Source organism: Jatropha curcas, chromosome 1, assembly GCF_041381405.1.
Source record: "Jatropha curcas cultivar XTBG-Jc1 chromosome 1, XTBG_Jcur_1.0, whole genome shotgun sequence".
Lineage (NCBI taxonomy): Eukaryota > Viridiplantae > Streptophyta > Magnoliopsida > Malpighiales > Euphorbiaceae > Jatropha > Jatropha curcas.
Genome location: NC_143151.1, coordinates 25,956,303 through 25,970,872, shown reverse-complemented (window position 1 = coordinate 25,970,872; position 14,570 = coordinate 25,956,303). Strand labels below are relative to the sequence as shown.

At 32.8% G+C, this 14,570-nt stretch overlaps 1 protein-coding gene, 1 long non-coding RNA gene and 2 pseudogenes across 3 annotated transcripts; 2 read left to right on the top strand and 2 right to left on the bottom strand.

The window, feature by feature from the left end:
* The first annotated feature begins 1,002 nt into the window (after nucleotides 1-1,002).
* On the top strand, nucleotides 1,003-3,850 carry LOC105641823 (protein DETOXIFICATION 23-like; annotated as a pseudogene). Its single transcript, XR_016321481.1, has 7 exons — nucleotides 1,003-1,199; nucleotides 1,346-1,868; nucleotides 1,948-2,034; nucleotides 2,193-2,249; nucleotides 2,357-2,788; nucleotides 2,911-2,997; nucleotides 3,067-3,850. The product of XR_016321481.1 is annotated as a protein DETOXIFICATION 23-like (transcript).
* Nucleotides 3,179-5,110, bottom strand: LOC105641824 (monooxygenase 2). The gene is made up of 6 exons (XM_012226435.4): nucleotides 4,982-5,110; nucleotides 4,721-4,867; nucleotides 4,545-4,613; nucleotides 4,295-4,460; nucleotides 3,984-4,212; nucleotides 3,179-3,818 (listed from the first exon to the last, which is right to left on the bottom strand). Exons 1-6 carry the CDS (start codon nucleotides 5,053-5,055, stop codon nucleotides 3,268-3,270), a joined length of 1,236 nt encoding a protein of 411 aa, XP_012081825.2. The 5' UTR covers nucleotides 5,056-5,110; the 3' UTR covers nucleotides 3,179-3,267.
* A 2,287-nt stretch (nucleotides 5,111-7,397) lies between these two features.
* LOC149499244 (protein CANDIDATE G PROTEIN-COUPLED RECEPTOR 7 pseudogene) lies at nucleotides 7,398-8,141 on the top strand (annotated as a pseudogene).
* A 2,674-nt stretch (nucleotides 8,142-10,815) lies between these two features.
* Nucleotides 10,816-13,366, bottom strand: LOC149499243 (uncharacterized). Its single transcript, XR_016322674.1, has 3 exons — nucleotides 12,913-13,366; nucleotides 11,908-11,973; nucleotides 10,816-11,054 (listed from the first exon to the last, which is right to left on the bottom strand). It is a non-coding gene; the product is annotated as an uncharacterized LOC149499243 (long non-coding RNA).
* Between the last annotated feature and the right edge of the window lie 1,204 nt (nucleotides 13,367-14,570).

Genomic DNA, 14,570 nt, shown 5'->3' with positions numbered 1-14,570 from the left:
CAATTTCACAGTTCATAGCATCTAAAATTAGAGGTGGAAAATTGAAATAATTTAGATCTTTAAGGAAGATAATTCTATAGTAGATAACTTAGTCAAAAAAAGCACATCAGATGAATAACATTAAAATCAACTCATCTTTTTTAAGGACATCACAGCTTTAACTACATTATGTCAACATCTCTCTTATTGATAGTGCAAACACTTTGTTCACCCTCGTATATTATATTTAATCAATATAGATCTGCCAGATCATTTAGAAAATATATTGTTTATAGATTGGATGAAAAAAAAAAAAGAAATATTATTTTTTTTGTGAAGTGTAAGCACGACTGTATGATAGAGTGAAATAAATTGGGATCCGCATTTAAGAGAAAGTAAAATTGATCGGTGTTGGCTTAACCCAATTTAACAATAGCATTTAATGTAGTATTTAATATTTTGACTCGTTAAAACACTTCAACAATAATAGGAGCATCTAGAAGTTAAGGAAGTAGATCAGGTAACATTATTCAAATAACATTTAACTAACAATGAGCATACTTTGGTGGAATTGAACAAACCAACTAAATCAAACCGGTTTGATTCAATTTGAATTTAAACATATTCGGTTTAGTTTTAGTTTTGTTAGATTTTTTCTCAGTCCAATGCCGTTTTCATTTTGCCCAAAAAATTAGTTGAAAATCGCCGAAAAATAGCTGGAGTCAACTTGTCCAAAAAATAAGGAATCTTAACCTTATTTCTGCATATGACGTAAAACAAACCTTGCTATTTCCATTATCAGTGATCAAATCAGTTCTCTGAGCTATCTCGTCTACGAATCCAAAAGGGAAAAGGTAATATGCTTAGTTGCATAAGAAGTTGAAATCTCGCTTCAATGTTGTGTTGGTTGCATTGCATAGAATATCTTTTTGATTGACAAGAAATGCCAGTGAAACGCATGTATTACTAATTTTCTTGTATTATTACGATACAGATACTAATTTTCTTGTGGCTTACAGGAATGATATAGTGAATATGGAATTAGAAAGGTTTCCAGAAGAAGAAGTAGGGTTTAAGGAGAAGCTATGGAGAGAAAGCAAGAAGATGTGGATAGTAACTGGTCCTGCCATTTTCACCAGATTTTCTACATTGGCTCTACTGAATTGGCTGCTTATTCCCTTCTCTTCACTGTTTTTTTGAGATTTGCTAATGGCATTCTAGTATGTACATGTCCATCTTCACCACTATTTTATTTTTGTTTTATTTTAATTTGCCCCAAGCCACTGGTCTGATGGTGCTGTGCCTGAAGAATTATAATGGTTCATATATATCTCTAAAAGAACTTGTTGTATTATTGAATGTGCAGTTGGGCATGGCTAGTGCACTAGAACTCTCTGTGGGCAATACTATGGGGCCAAAAAATATCACATGCTAGGAATATATCTTCAAAGGTCATGGATTGTCTTGCTTCTTCCAATGTTTGTCTTGGCAGCTCCAATACTAAGAGGTCTAGGGCAAGACCCAAAGCTTGCAAAAGTAGCAGGACATATTTCTCTTTGGCTAACACCAGTCATGTTCTCCTTCATTATATCCTTCACTTGCCAAATGTTTCTGCAAGCACAAAGCATGAACATGATTATTACATACCTAGCAGTCTTTTTGCTTGGGCTCCATATCCTTCTTTCATGGCTATTAACTGTTAAATACAAGTTTCGAATTCCAGGAGCAATGGCATCCACAATTTTAGCTTATTGGGTACCAAATTTAGGACAGCTTATGTATGTTACTTGTGGAGGTTGTAGCAAAACATGAAAAGGTTTCTCTGTTTTAGCTTTCAGAGATCTTTCCCCTGTTATCAAGCTTTCTTTGTCTTCTGGTGCTATGCTTTGGTAGGGTTTTAGGACTCTTTTAGTCATTTAAATAATTTAATTGAGTAAAACAGATTAACATGGTTTAACTTTTTGACAGTCTTGAGGTTTGGTATAACACTGTTCTGATTCTTTTAATCGGACATACGCAAAATGCTGAGGTCTCTATTGATGCTCTTTCTATATGGTAACAATTCTTTATTTAATTTTAAGAATTAAATTTATACCAACATACTCTTAACAATCTTGAGGATTGGATTTCAGCATAACAGTAAATATACTCTTTCTTTTAATGTCCACTTTTCTTTTCAAATTAATTCTTCTTATTCTTGCTCTTCTTTGCAGCCTCAACATCAATGGATGGGAAATGATGATATCCCTTGGTTTCTTGGCTGCTGCAAGGTGCTATGTATAATAATAATACCACCTTTAACTTAATTAACAAATTTTTCTTCTGGATACACTAATACTGATATTGTTTTGACTGGTGATTTTAAATATATTCCTAGTGTTCGGGTGTCGAATGAACTTGGAAGAGGGAATTCAAATGCTGCAAAGTTCTCAATAGTGATGATAGTTGCTACATCATGTATCCTTGGCTTTGTTCTATTTGTTTTATTCCTGTTCCTAAGAGGAAAGCTAGCTTACATATTCACTAAAAGTCCTCAGGTAGCCGATGCAGTTGCTAGTCTTTCGCCGCTTTTTGCTTTCTCTATTCTTGTGAATAGCATACAACCAGTTCTCTCTAGTAATTTATATTTTGAATTCTTGCATGGTTTTCTTTTTCTTCGAATTAGAAAATTAAAGACAATACTTATTGTTTTGTAGGGGTTACTGTTGGAGCTGGACGGCAGAAAACTGTAGCATATGTTAACATTGCCTGCTATTACTTGATCGGAATTCCAGTTGGAGCTGTTCTTGGGTATATTATGAATATATAGGTGAATGTGAATTTATATTTTCTTGCTTTCTTCTTCTTCCTCTTATCATTGATGTTTCTGATATATGAAGTAAATGTTTTTCTAGTTTTATTGTCAGCAAAAATTCGTTTTGCACTTTGCAGGGTGTCTGGTTTGGAATGTTGTTTGGCACACTAACTCAAACCATAGCTCTAATCATAATCACCTGTAAGACTGACTGGGAAAAACAGGTACTATAGGTTGCCTCTAATGGACTTCCTTAACATCATTTTCTGTATTTTGACCATTCGAAGCATTAGTTTCTTATGCAGGTATACGTTGCTCGTAACCGGATTAATAAGTGGTATGTTGCAGATTCTGAATAGAACACACAAGATTTCTGATACTTATATGTATCTAATAAAAGAGCAATACCTACAAAATAATGGACATTATTATTTTCTTATAGTAATGAGCAATAAAACAAGAGCCATAGACATCCTATCCATGGCTAATGAAAATCAAGAAATATAGAGTTTTCCACAATCAAAATCAGATCTCTTCAAAAACAAACCAGCAAGATATTTAACCATAATTCTGTCTCTCAAGAAGTTCAATATTTTCCCCTCACTTTGTTGTATAAATCCAACCAAATAAGATGTGGCTATGAGCTGAAAGCTTCTCCACCTCCTCTCTTGTGCATATTTTTTCAACCCAATTTCAATCCTTTTATATTCTTCTTTTTCTTTTTCTTCACTCTCTACATTCACTTGTTTCATAAACGCCTCACCAAGGCATCTAGCCAAGACAACTCCATCTTCTAAAGCAGAACAACCACCTTGACCGATATCCGGAGTCATAGGATGGAGAGCATCTCCAGCTACACAAACATTGCCTTTGTTTATATTTCCCCATACCAATTCCCATGGATGTCTATATGTTAATGGAGAAGATAATATATCATCTAAATTAGTGGCTTCTACTACAGCTCTGAAGTCCTCACTAGCTGCATTTTCAAGTTTGCTAAGAACAAATTGTTTCATTTTGGCAGGGTTGTCACCTTCACTTTTGTCTACAAGAAACAAAGAATGAGAATTTGCATAATTTAGCAAAAGTTTCATATTAGTGAAAAGATAATTGACTAATTGAAGGAATTACAATCCAAATTCTCATGTTTTAACATGTTACAGTTGTATGTTTTTCTAGATTTTAAAATGCATAATCAATTCATCCTTACCTGACTTAGGGGAAGTCCAAGTGAAAAACCAATATATAGTTGTATCATCACAAGGGAGGAGACCTGAACGAAATCCATTACCAAAAAACTGCAAGAACTTGGGACCATACCCATGGCCTCCCTTAAAATTTGCATAGCCCCTCATAGCTGACCGCCCCGCAAAAGCTGGCTTTTTTAATCCTAGCCAGTTTGCCACCATTGAATTGACCCCATCACATCCAATTAGGACCTTTACAAATTCACAGACAGCATTAGATTTTGAAAATATTATCAGTAACTAATATTATCATGAACTTGCGGAATATTAGTACCTTGGTTTTGATGATAGTGCCATCAATAAGATGGAGGAGCTTAAAATAGCCTGATTCCTCAATAGAAACCACTTTGGATGAGAACTTTATGGTATCATTTGGGAGTTGTTGTGCAAGGGTTTCGAGCAGCAATTTCCTTTTCATACACCGAACTTCATGGTCTCCACTGCACATTACAGCATCCAATTTAGCTGACAATTAAGACTGTGCGGGACTTAATTTTAATTGACACTGAAACTAGTGTACTTACTGCTTCCCTTCGGCTTTAAAGGATAATTCTTGACCCCTTTGGCCAGTGACTGTGGAGGTGGGAACTAGTCTGCAATAATATATTAGTTTCATGCAAATAAGCATTTATATGATATCCAATTGGGAAATCTAGAAATACCAGAGAGAAGATAGTTCAAATTCATTAATGGTAATTACCCTTCAATCTCCACATGTTTTTCCCTGAGAGAATCAGCAACACCAATAGCTTCCAATGCTTTCCAAGCATTTGTCCATGTTGTGAATGCAAATCCAGTCACCCTCAAATTAGCTGATGCCTCCAACACTAAGCTTTCAATTCCAAGTCTATTACAAGCATTCGAGCGTACATTAGTAAGGTAGTACAATGTTTAACGTCTTGTCTTGTACGTAGAACAAAAGGTTAAGAATTCAAATTTAGTTGAAATTTCGGATTCATACCTGTGAAGCCCCAAAGAAGTGGCAAGTCCAGCTATTCCAGCTCCTATAATCACAACATCTTTAGCTACTTCCATTATATTTTTTGCTTATCTTACTGAAAAAAAATTTAGGATTGCTGGTTATTTGTTACTTTTATGAAAATTTGAAGTACAAACACTCACATATATACATGGCCATGAAAGAACAATAGCGATTGGGATCTTCGCCTCGTGTTGGAGATCATGACGAAAGGAATGACAACAATCAGACCAATGATCGGAGCAAATACGTCATAGCTGTACACGATTTTGGAACGTAACGTTTTGGAGTTTACATGATCTGTTATATAGGGTTAAATATTTTCCGATCCCGAAATTATGATCAAATTAACACTTAAATCCCTTAACGTTTGAATAATTATTTTGAAGAACCTAAATAAAGCTGCCGTTATATTGTGAGATCCTTCCATCCAAATTCTTATCTTTTTTCCGTTTATATGGACTGAAAAGCGAACAATTACTCAAACGTGAGGACATAAGTATTAATTTGGTCATAATTTAAAAATCCAAAAATATTTAACCCCTACTTAATATTCGTTTTTCAGCTCATATAAACGGAAAAATGTAGAAATTTGAATGAAAGGACCTCACATGGAAGGATCTCACAATGTAACGACAACATTATTCAGGTCTTTCAAAATAATACTCAAATGTTGAGGGATCTAAGTCTTAATTTAGTCATAATTTAGAGACTCGAAAATATAACCTTGTTATATATAAGAAAGTATAAAATATAAAATACTAGTTTTTTTTTTTTTGAAAACTATATTTAATATACACGTTTTTACTCGTTGTATATCCTCATGATTTAAATTTTTTAAAAATTTTTATTTAGATATAATATTGTAAATGGTTTTTCTTAATAAATAGTAATAAATCATTAATGAATTTTAATTTTTTTATAAGAATTTAGCATTAAAAATAATAATTTATTGATTATTAATCACGGAAAAGATGAAATAATAGAAACAAATAAGCCACAATATATTTATGTCATAATAATGATTTTTGAGACGGAAATAAAGATCAAATAATATATATATATATATATATATATTTTGGTGCATAAACGGCGGCTAAGCCCAAAAAGTGAAAAAACTAACTAGAATTAACACAAACATCAAATAATATCATGCATCAGCAAAGAGAATAATCCCACACGAGGTTGATCCAAAATCTGTGTCCCAAATTGAATAGACTAAGATCAAATAATATTAGTAGCGTCAGGTAATCAACAAAATTAAAAAAAAAAAAAAAATTAATATTCCATTTTCAGTTTTTTTTTTTTTTTTTAAGCATCGGAGAATGAAGAATTAAAATCTGTATCTATTGTTAAGTCGTATATGCACCTTCCTGCTAGACTATGACTTGGTGTGCAGACGCTATAGGTTATACTATCTATTCAAAATTTTAAAGTTTTCATACAAATAAATTAAAAAGAAAAACATGTTACTTTAGTCTTATTGCACCCTCAATTTCTATTTTAACAAATTAAACACTTTAACTAATAAAATTATGCATATTAAATACTTTAATTTTTAAATTTATTTTATTAAACAATTCAACTTATAAAATTAGATCAATTAAGTATTCATTAAAAAGTTTAAATTTATAAAAATTATTATTCCAAATGTCACGCTACCTATATATCAAGCAGATATTTTACAGATAAAAACCAAAATTCTAAAAAATTATTAATATTAGTGTTGAAAAATGTATAATATTACTAAAATTTATAAATTTAAATATACAATAGCTCATTCGTAAAGTTCAAAGTACTATAAAATTAAAATTATAAAATCTAAGAGTTGATTTATGTATTTAGCTAAAAACTAATTAGATACAACTTCAATGAGACGAATGATCTGAGCAAATACGTCATGGTCCATGCGATGGCTTTTGTGTTTTTGTTGTTAATGTAGGCAATTTAATAAAATACTATGGTGGCTTTTGTGTTTTTGTTGTTAGTGTATGTAATTTTATAAAATATTAGGTCTTTTATGACGTGCGTTCCACATTAATTTTACTCATTACATAATTATTTTTATACTCATTTAATTTTATTATTTATGTAATATTAAAATATAAATAAGATAGTTTGTTTTTAACATATCTTACGATATAACATCTAATCGAAAATAAAAGGGAAAATTATTATTTAGTCTCTCAGGTTTTACATAATTATCCAACTAATCCCAAGTATTGCGCAAATATCTAACTAGTCCCTCAGATTTAACTCCGTCTAATTAAAAGGTCCTTCCGTCCGAAAAGTTGATTTTTTTCCATTAAAATCAGTACAAAACAAAGGCAGACATTTTATAATGACGAAGAATGCCCTTACTGAACTGTGCATGACTATCAACAAGGTTTTGGATTGTTTTGATTGGCACCGGCTGGTCGTTTTTGAAGCCATTCCTGCAAGAGAAGGAGAAGAAGGTGTTGATGATTGTTATTCCACTTCAGGTCTTGGCTAATGTAGCTTCTGTGGTGATTGGTGAGACTGGGCCTTTTATTAAAGATTGTGTTACCTGGAATCAGGTGTTTTTGTTAGTGGATATTATCTGTTGTTGCGCGATTATTTTCCCTATTGTGTGGTCGATCCGGTCTTTGAGAGAGACCTCGAAGACTGATGGGCAAGCTACAAGGAATTTGGCCAAATTGCAACTGTTTAGACAATTTTACATTGTTGTTATTGGGTACTTGTATTTCACAAGGATTGTGGTTTTTGCTCTTAAGACTATTGCGGCTTACAAATACCAGTTGGTTAGTAATGCCGCGGAGGAGACAGCTAGTCTGCTGTTTTTGTGCAGTGATGTTTTATATGTTTAGGCCTTTGGAGAAGAATGAGTATTTTATTCTTGATGAGGAGGAAGAGGAGGCTGCAGAGATGGCTCTGAAGGATGAAGAATTTGAGCTTTGAAAGGGAAACCCACTGAGATACAACTTTTCTTGTTGCAATGTAATATTTCCCCGGTGTTTTTTAGCTGATAGAATCATATGGTTCGCTCTGATATCTCCCTTCCTGCTCTTATTTTGCATTTACTTTGATTTTATTTTGTATTAAGTTTCGGTTCAACTCTTACAACAAGTTTAATATTAATTGTGTAGTGGCTAAAATATTGATCAGTGGATTTTTCATGTCTTAACCCGTTAACTAGTTCATCATATAGTAGTCCAAATCCTGTGCATGACTATCAGCCAGGGAGGGGTGTTTTAGTTTTTTAGTCTTCAATTAATGAAAAAAAAAAAACTTTTCAGACGGAAGGACCTTTTAATTAGACGGAGTTAAACCTGAGGGACTAGTTAGATATTTGCGCAAAACTTTGGATTAGTTGGATAATTATGTAAAACCTGAGGGACTAAATAATAATTTTTCCAAAATAAAATAATGTTTTTACTTCTCCCTTTAATAAAAAAAAATATAATTGTCATTAATTATTATATAAAATAACTAAAAATTGGCATTGAACATATTGTAAAATATTTTATAATTTGGCGATACTATGTCATTAATCTAATAAATCAAGATTTGCTCTGTGTATTCACAATATAAAATATAAATTTGATCTTTGCATCAACTATTTTTGTTATAAGAAGTTAAGCTAAAATTTTTTCAATAACATGTAAATTTTAAACTCCATGTCATTACACAAAATCCCAAAATAAATTGCTTAAAGTTATCAACTTTATATAGAGTGGAAGATTCTTTGTCGATTTTATAGATAGATATAAATGAGATTAAATTTAAAAATTCTAAAGTCTTATATATTTATTTAAAAACTATTTGAAAAAATTAAAATCTCAAAGGTCTACTTATCTTTATATCTATTTTAAAAATTATTTTAAAAAAGTATATATCTAATTAAATTATAGAAAAATTAAATAAAATTTGATAAATTAAAAAAAATCAAATATTGAATAAAAAGAGAGCTCTTGAATTTTCTCTTTATTTCATCTTTAATATAGAAAAGCTGAAAATAAAAATAATAGCAAATATGCGAATTAACTTTTTTTTTTCATTAATTCAAACTTCTATAGCCTATTTTTTTCAAAAAAATTTCATTAGACTAAAAAAGAAAAAAATTTCTTATTTAATATATTAGTCAAATGCTATAATTCTATACTTCTATTATTTTTGTTAAATTAGAATTATACAAACTTTTCAAATACAATAATTTGTAAAATAATCCAAATAAATATATACCATCCTCTCCAAAAAAATCAAAGAGAAAGAATATATTTATTAATTTTATTGTATTTACTAATAGACTCTAACAGTAATGTCATAGTCCTGACCTGGTTAGTATTGTCCGCTTTGGCGTAGTCTCCGGATGGCCCGGATGCCCCTACATCGCACGGCTTTGTCCCTTGGGCCAGGGGTCACCCATTCTGCTAGCCCAAAAGCGCGCTAACCAAGTTAGAGACTACCCCTCTTATGTATAGATCGTTTACCTCGTCCATAGCCGATGTGGGATTCGCCTAAGGTGATGCCCCCTGATGTCCAGGATGTCACATTCACCCCCCTAAGGGACTCAGCGTCCTCGCTGAGGTTTGCCCCACCACCAGCCAGAGGGCACGAGGCCGGCTCTGATACCAATTGTCATAGCCCTGACCTGATTAGTATTGTCCGCTTTCGCGTAGTCTCCGGATGGCCCGGATGCCCCTACATCGCACGGCTTTGTCCCTTGGGCCAGGGGTCACCCACTCTGTCAGCCCAAAAGCGCGCTAACCAAGTTAGAGACTACCCGTCTTATGTATAGATCGTTTACCTCGTCCATAGCCGACGTGGGATTCGCCTAAGGTGATGCCCCCTGATGTCCAGGATGTCACAAGTAAAGTGTTTAACCATATTTTAAAAAATTTAGAACATAATAAATTAAAAAAATTAAGTTATATTTTCAATACTTAAATTAATGTTTTTGATTCACTTTCTACAAAACAATATTATGTGAAAACTTATAATTAAAAATATCAAAATCTGTTAATTATAAAAAATTATTGGATGCAAGATTAAATAGAGGATATAAATATAAATATTTCTCGAATTAAAATATATAATATTCATTGATATGTGATTAATATAAGATTTTTTGGTAATAATATTTTTTATATATAAAATATTCATTTGATATATGATTAATATAACTTTTAGAAGAATAATTCTTAGATTTTTCAACTATCGAGTAATGTTTATAAATTTAATTTTATAAATTGAAGTATTTAATAAATCAAGTCGAAGTGTTTAATAGATGTAATTTTATAAATTTAAATGATCAATTGATTAAAATAAAAGTTGAAAGTGTCACAAGATTTTTCATTATAAGTATATGCATAATTTATGTATTTGACCATAAATAAAAGGGTCAAACTTTGGTAATTAATAGTGATCAATCTGTCTTTTCTTAAAACATATATAAAAAATAACCTTTTCTTTTAGGTATAAAAAATTTTAAAAAAAATCAAAGAAATTCTTTAAAAAAACAAATAAAAGAACCTTATATGGAGATTTTACATTTCATGAGCCCAAAAGAAAAATTTTACTCAAGAAAATTGGGTGAATAACTAGTTTAGGGAACTGACACTTCATTTCTAGTTGTCACGACCCGTTTCTGTGGGCCGGACCGGCACTAGGGCCCAGGTAAGCTTAAGGCCCCCGAGGCCCGTAGTAAGCCTAAATTATCCAATCTGTCTACCTAGCTTTCTCAATTTTATCAAAACAGTAAGCCCATATTCAAACATCAAACATCTGGCCCAATCTCAAATAACACATAATATATAATCGGGGCCTATTCACAATAAATTATAATGGACTTACTGGTTTACCTGCGGTTAATTGCATAATATTTAATTTATAGCGTAGTGCTAATCATAAAGCCCGATTAAAATACACAACCCTATAACTGCGGAGTTCAATAATAAACTGATAATAGAATAATTTATACATCCGAAATTAAATAACAGAAATATAAGGTTTACATTTATAACTCTGCGGAGAAGATTGCAGAGCCTCAGTCGAATCAGCTGCTTCCTAGTACCTGGGAGGTTTGTTTGGAGGGGGTGAGTTTTGCAACTCAGTGAATAATAATAAATAATACACATCACAAACAGTCACACATATGCACCCTAAAAGACTGAATGTACACACAACAGTCAATCATATGGCATCATATCAGCACCCACAAACATTATCACCTTCAAATAATCACATCACGTGGAAATTAGTCAGTGGAGTCACCGAACCCCCGATGAGCCGTCCTCCCACATGGCTCATCCTCTCACATGTGCACCAGGGAGCCGATCCCCCATACTGGCCGACCGGTCTAATCCTCACTTGACCAGCCCTCTCATTATTTTTCTATCCTCTCTTTTCTTTTTTTTTTTTTTTTTTTTTTTTTTTTTCATACCAACAGGAGGCAACCCGGTGGTCTCCATCCAATCTAGATCATCAAGCGCTCACAACAGGAGGCCACCCTGCGGGCTGCGATCAAATCTAGACTGTCCGGTGCGCAACGACGAGAAGCCAACCCGTGGTTAACGGTAACGATAACGGTAGGTGCACACGGGGGCGCCGATCTCCCATTTACCCGGCTAACGGTAATCATATTGGATCCATAAAACGGTACGGTCTCACAGTCCCATGGTGACCCACTTCATCCCAATTCCACACAAACAAATCACAATATATGCACAGCACAATTATTCAAACAATTCTTTCAACGTACTACACCAAATACATCCAAATATACAATTATGCAACATAAAATAAATATGAGCTTTAATATATATATATATATATATATATATATATATATATATATATATATGTAAGGTTTGTAAAAAAAAAGCTATGCAAATGCATGTTGATATGCATTATTTATTATTACTCACAGTGATGGAGAGCGAAATTCTAGTTTTGATGCTGTCCTGGAGGAGCACTAGATAGACCCGGGCGATCTAAGAAATTACAAGAACGACACAAAAAGAATAATTCTATCAGACAAAATATTCATTCACCACTCTTAAAAATTTTATTTTATATCCTAACTTCTCTACATAATTAAATTTTGAGATATAAGTTCTTTTCTATAATAATTTATTTCCTTCTAACTTGTATTTTATTTCCTACCGAAATTTATTTATTTTTCTACCGAAATTTCTTTTATGTTCTACCGAAATTTCGGCAGCATCTCCTCTAAAAATTGAACTATCCACCTGTTAAAATATCAACAATTTCACAAATATTCAATCTATACGGCCCATCCGTCGGGCAATTAATCAACAACATTTTCCATCCTCCATCAATCTCAACATCACCACACAATTAAAATTATATATTATAATAACATTATATCTAAACTACCTTAATTAAATCAACACTAAAATTATAAAGCTGTTAACTACTCATAATTACCAAATTAAATTAACCAAATTAATTAACTATAAATAATAAAATTGACTTAATTAACTAACATTACTAACATTAACTTAACTAAACTAATTGGCCACAAGTAACAAAACTAACTTCATTAACTAATATTACTAAATTAATTAACTTCAAATAATAACATTAATTTAATTGACTAATATTACTAACACTATCTTGACTAAATAAACAAGCTACAACAATTAACTACAACTAACTTAACTAATTAATTACTAACACTAATTACTAACACTAACACTAACACTAACTAAATTAACTACAAACCATTACTTATTCACTAGAACTAACTTAACTAAATAAATCAATTAATTTCATTGTCTAATACTAATTTAATTAACTAATATTTCATTACCTAAATAACATTAACTAACACAATTAACTAAATTAACTAAATAACATCAACACAGTTAACGTTAATTAATTAATTATTGCTAGATCGGAATTCTTACGCGTGTCGGGTTAAAAAGCAGTGACTGCCGGTGGTCGAACTCGACTGGCAGTGGCGGAGAGAGGTGAAGACGACCGATCGACGTGCTGGAAAGACGGCAGAGCTGCTGTGACGCCGGCAGAGGCCCGATCTGCAATGGCAGCGACGGCTTGACAAGCTGTGCTGCTGCTGTAGGCGCAACAGAGGAGCAGCAACGCGATCTGGCCGAGGAGACGAGGAGCTGCTGCGTTGCCGAGCTGCAGTAGGGGCGGTGGCGGAGTGGCAGTGGCGCGCGGCTCTGCTGCGTTGCCTCTGTCTCGCCAAGAACGCAGGCACAAGGAAAGAAAAAAGAAAGAAAGAAAGAAAAAGGAAGAAAGGAAAGAAGAAGAAGAAGAGGGAGAGGGAGTGGCGGCAGTGGCGCTGTGGTGGCAGTGGCGATGGAGTGGAGGTGAGCTGGTGAGGGGGAGTGAGTTTAGCGTTGGAGATAAAAGAAAAAGAGAATTTTCTAGATGGTTTGGGTCGAACCGGTTTGATTCGGTTCGATTCGGCTCAAATCATCGATTTCAACTGGTTTTCGGCTTTTTCAATCGGTTTTCGATCCGGTTTCTCACAGTATGCGCACTAAAATATTAATATTAATTTCCAGGCTGTCGGTTTATTAAATTTAATTGGATAATTTTTCGAAAATAAAAATTCGGGTTATTTCAGTCTTCCCCCCTTATAAAAATTCGTCCTCGAATTTTAAAAGTAGCAAGAAATTAGGATGCAACAATTGTTTATGGCAATAGAGGTTGTGCTTCTCACACAATATTGCAATGGCTAATACTTGTTCATCCCTAAAATTTAGATATCTACCTTATCACCATAGTTAATTTAAACTTGAGTTGTGCTACATCTACAAGCCATCAAATCAAGTAAAATATTCATAACCCAAGGCACAAATTCAACACTAGTATTCATCTTTACACTTAAGAATTTAAGTTCTTCATAACCTCTGCTCCAGGGTTATTAATCTCATTAGCTATATGTTATGTAACTCGCCTCATTTATCTCTCATTAGCTATTATAGCTATTATAGGCAATGATAATCACTCAATTAGACGCCCAAGTATTAAATCGTATGATACACGAATCCACAAATTCAAATTTACTACGATCCCAATTTAGAATACTTATTTCAAAATTCAAAACCTACATGCTGATTCATCTATTTTCCATCAATTCCAAATATTAATATCATTGCTCCAATAATCATGGAAGAAGTTTATGATCCAATTAAAGAGAACAAATTCTTGCCACTACTACAAGCTTATTTCAAACAAAATCATGACACTTCTCTAGCTAATTGCTATCAACTGATAGGAGATCCTGGCTTCTATCCCAAGCACATCACCTATTTAACAACTTAACCATTTCCCAACGAAGGATAGATATACAATCTCTTTTCAAATCCTACTAATGAGAATCCCATAAAAGCAAATAGTACTTCAACTATATAGAGAATTTTAAATTCACAATCAAGTCCCTCTTTTAGTTATTAACTTCTCTATTCCTCTTTCCAATTTGTCATACCATACCATTTCTTAATTAATTATGACCAGAACTTATGCAACTAACCATGTTAACTATTGCCATGCCAGATAATTTTTAATTTATTTTCCTAAATTTGCAAATGTCATT

Excerpts from the sequence above, each read along its gene's own strand:
- LOC105641824 (XM_012226435.4), bottom strand. The coding sequence starts at position 5,055 with ATGGAAGTAGCTAAAGATGTTGTGATTATAGGAGCTGGAATAGCTGGA. Across the intron at positions 4,614-4,720 it reads AAACATGTGGAGATTGAAGG|ACTAGTTCCCACCTCCACAG; the intron begins GTAATTACCATT and ends ATATTATTGCAG. Across the intron at positions 4,461-4,544 it reads TTTAAAGCCGAAGGGAAGCA|TGGAGACCATGAAGTTCGGT; the intron begins GTAAGTACACTA and ends TGTAATGTGCAG.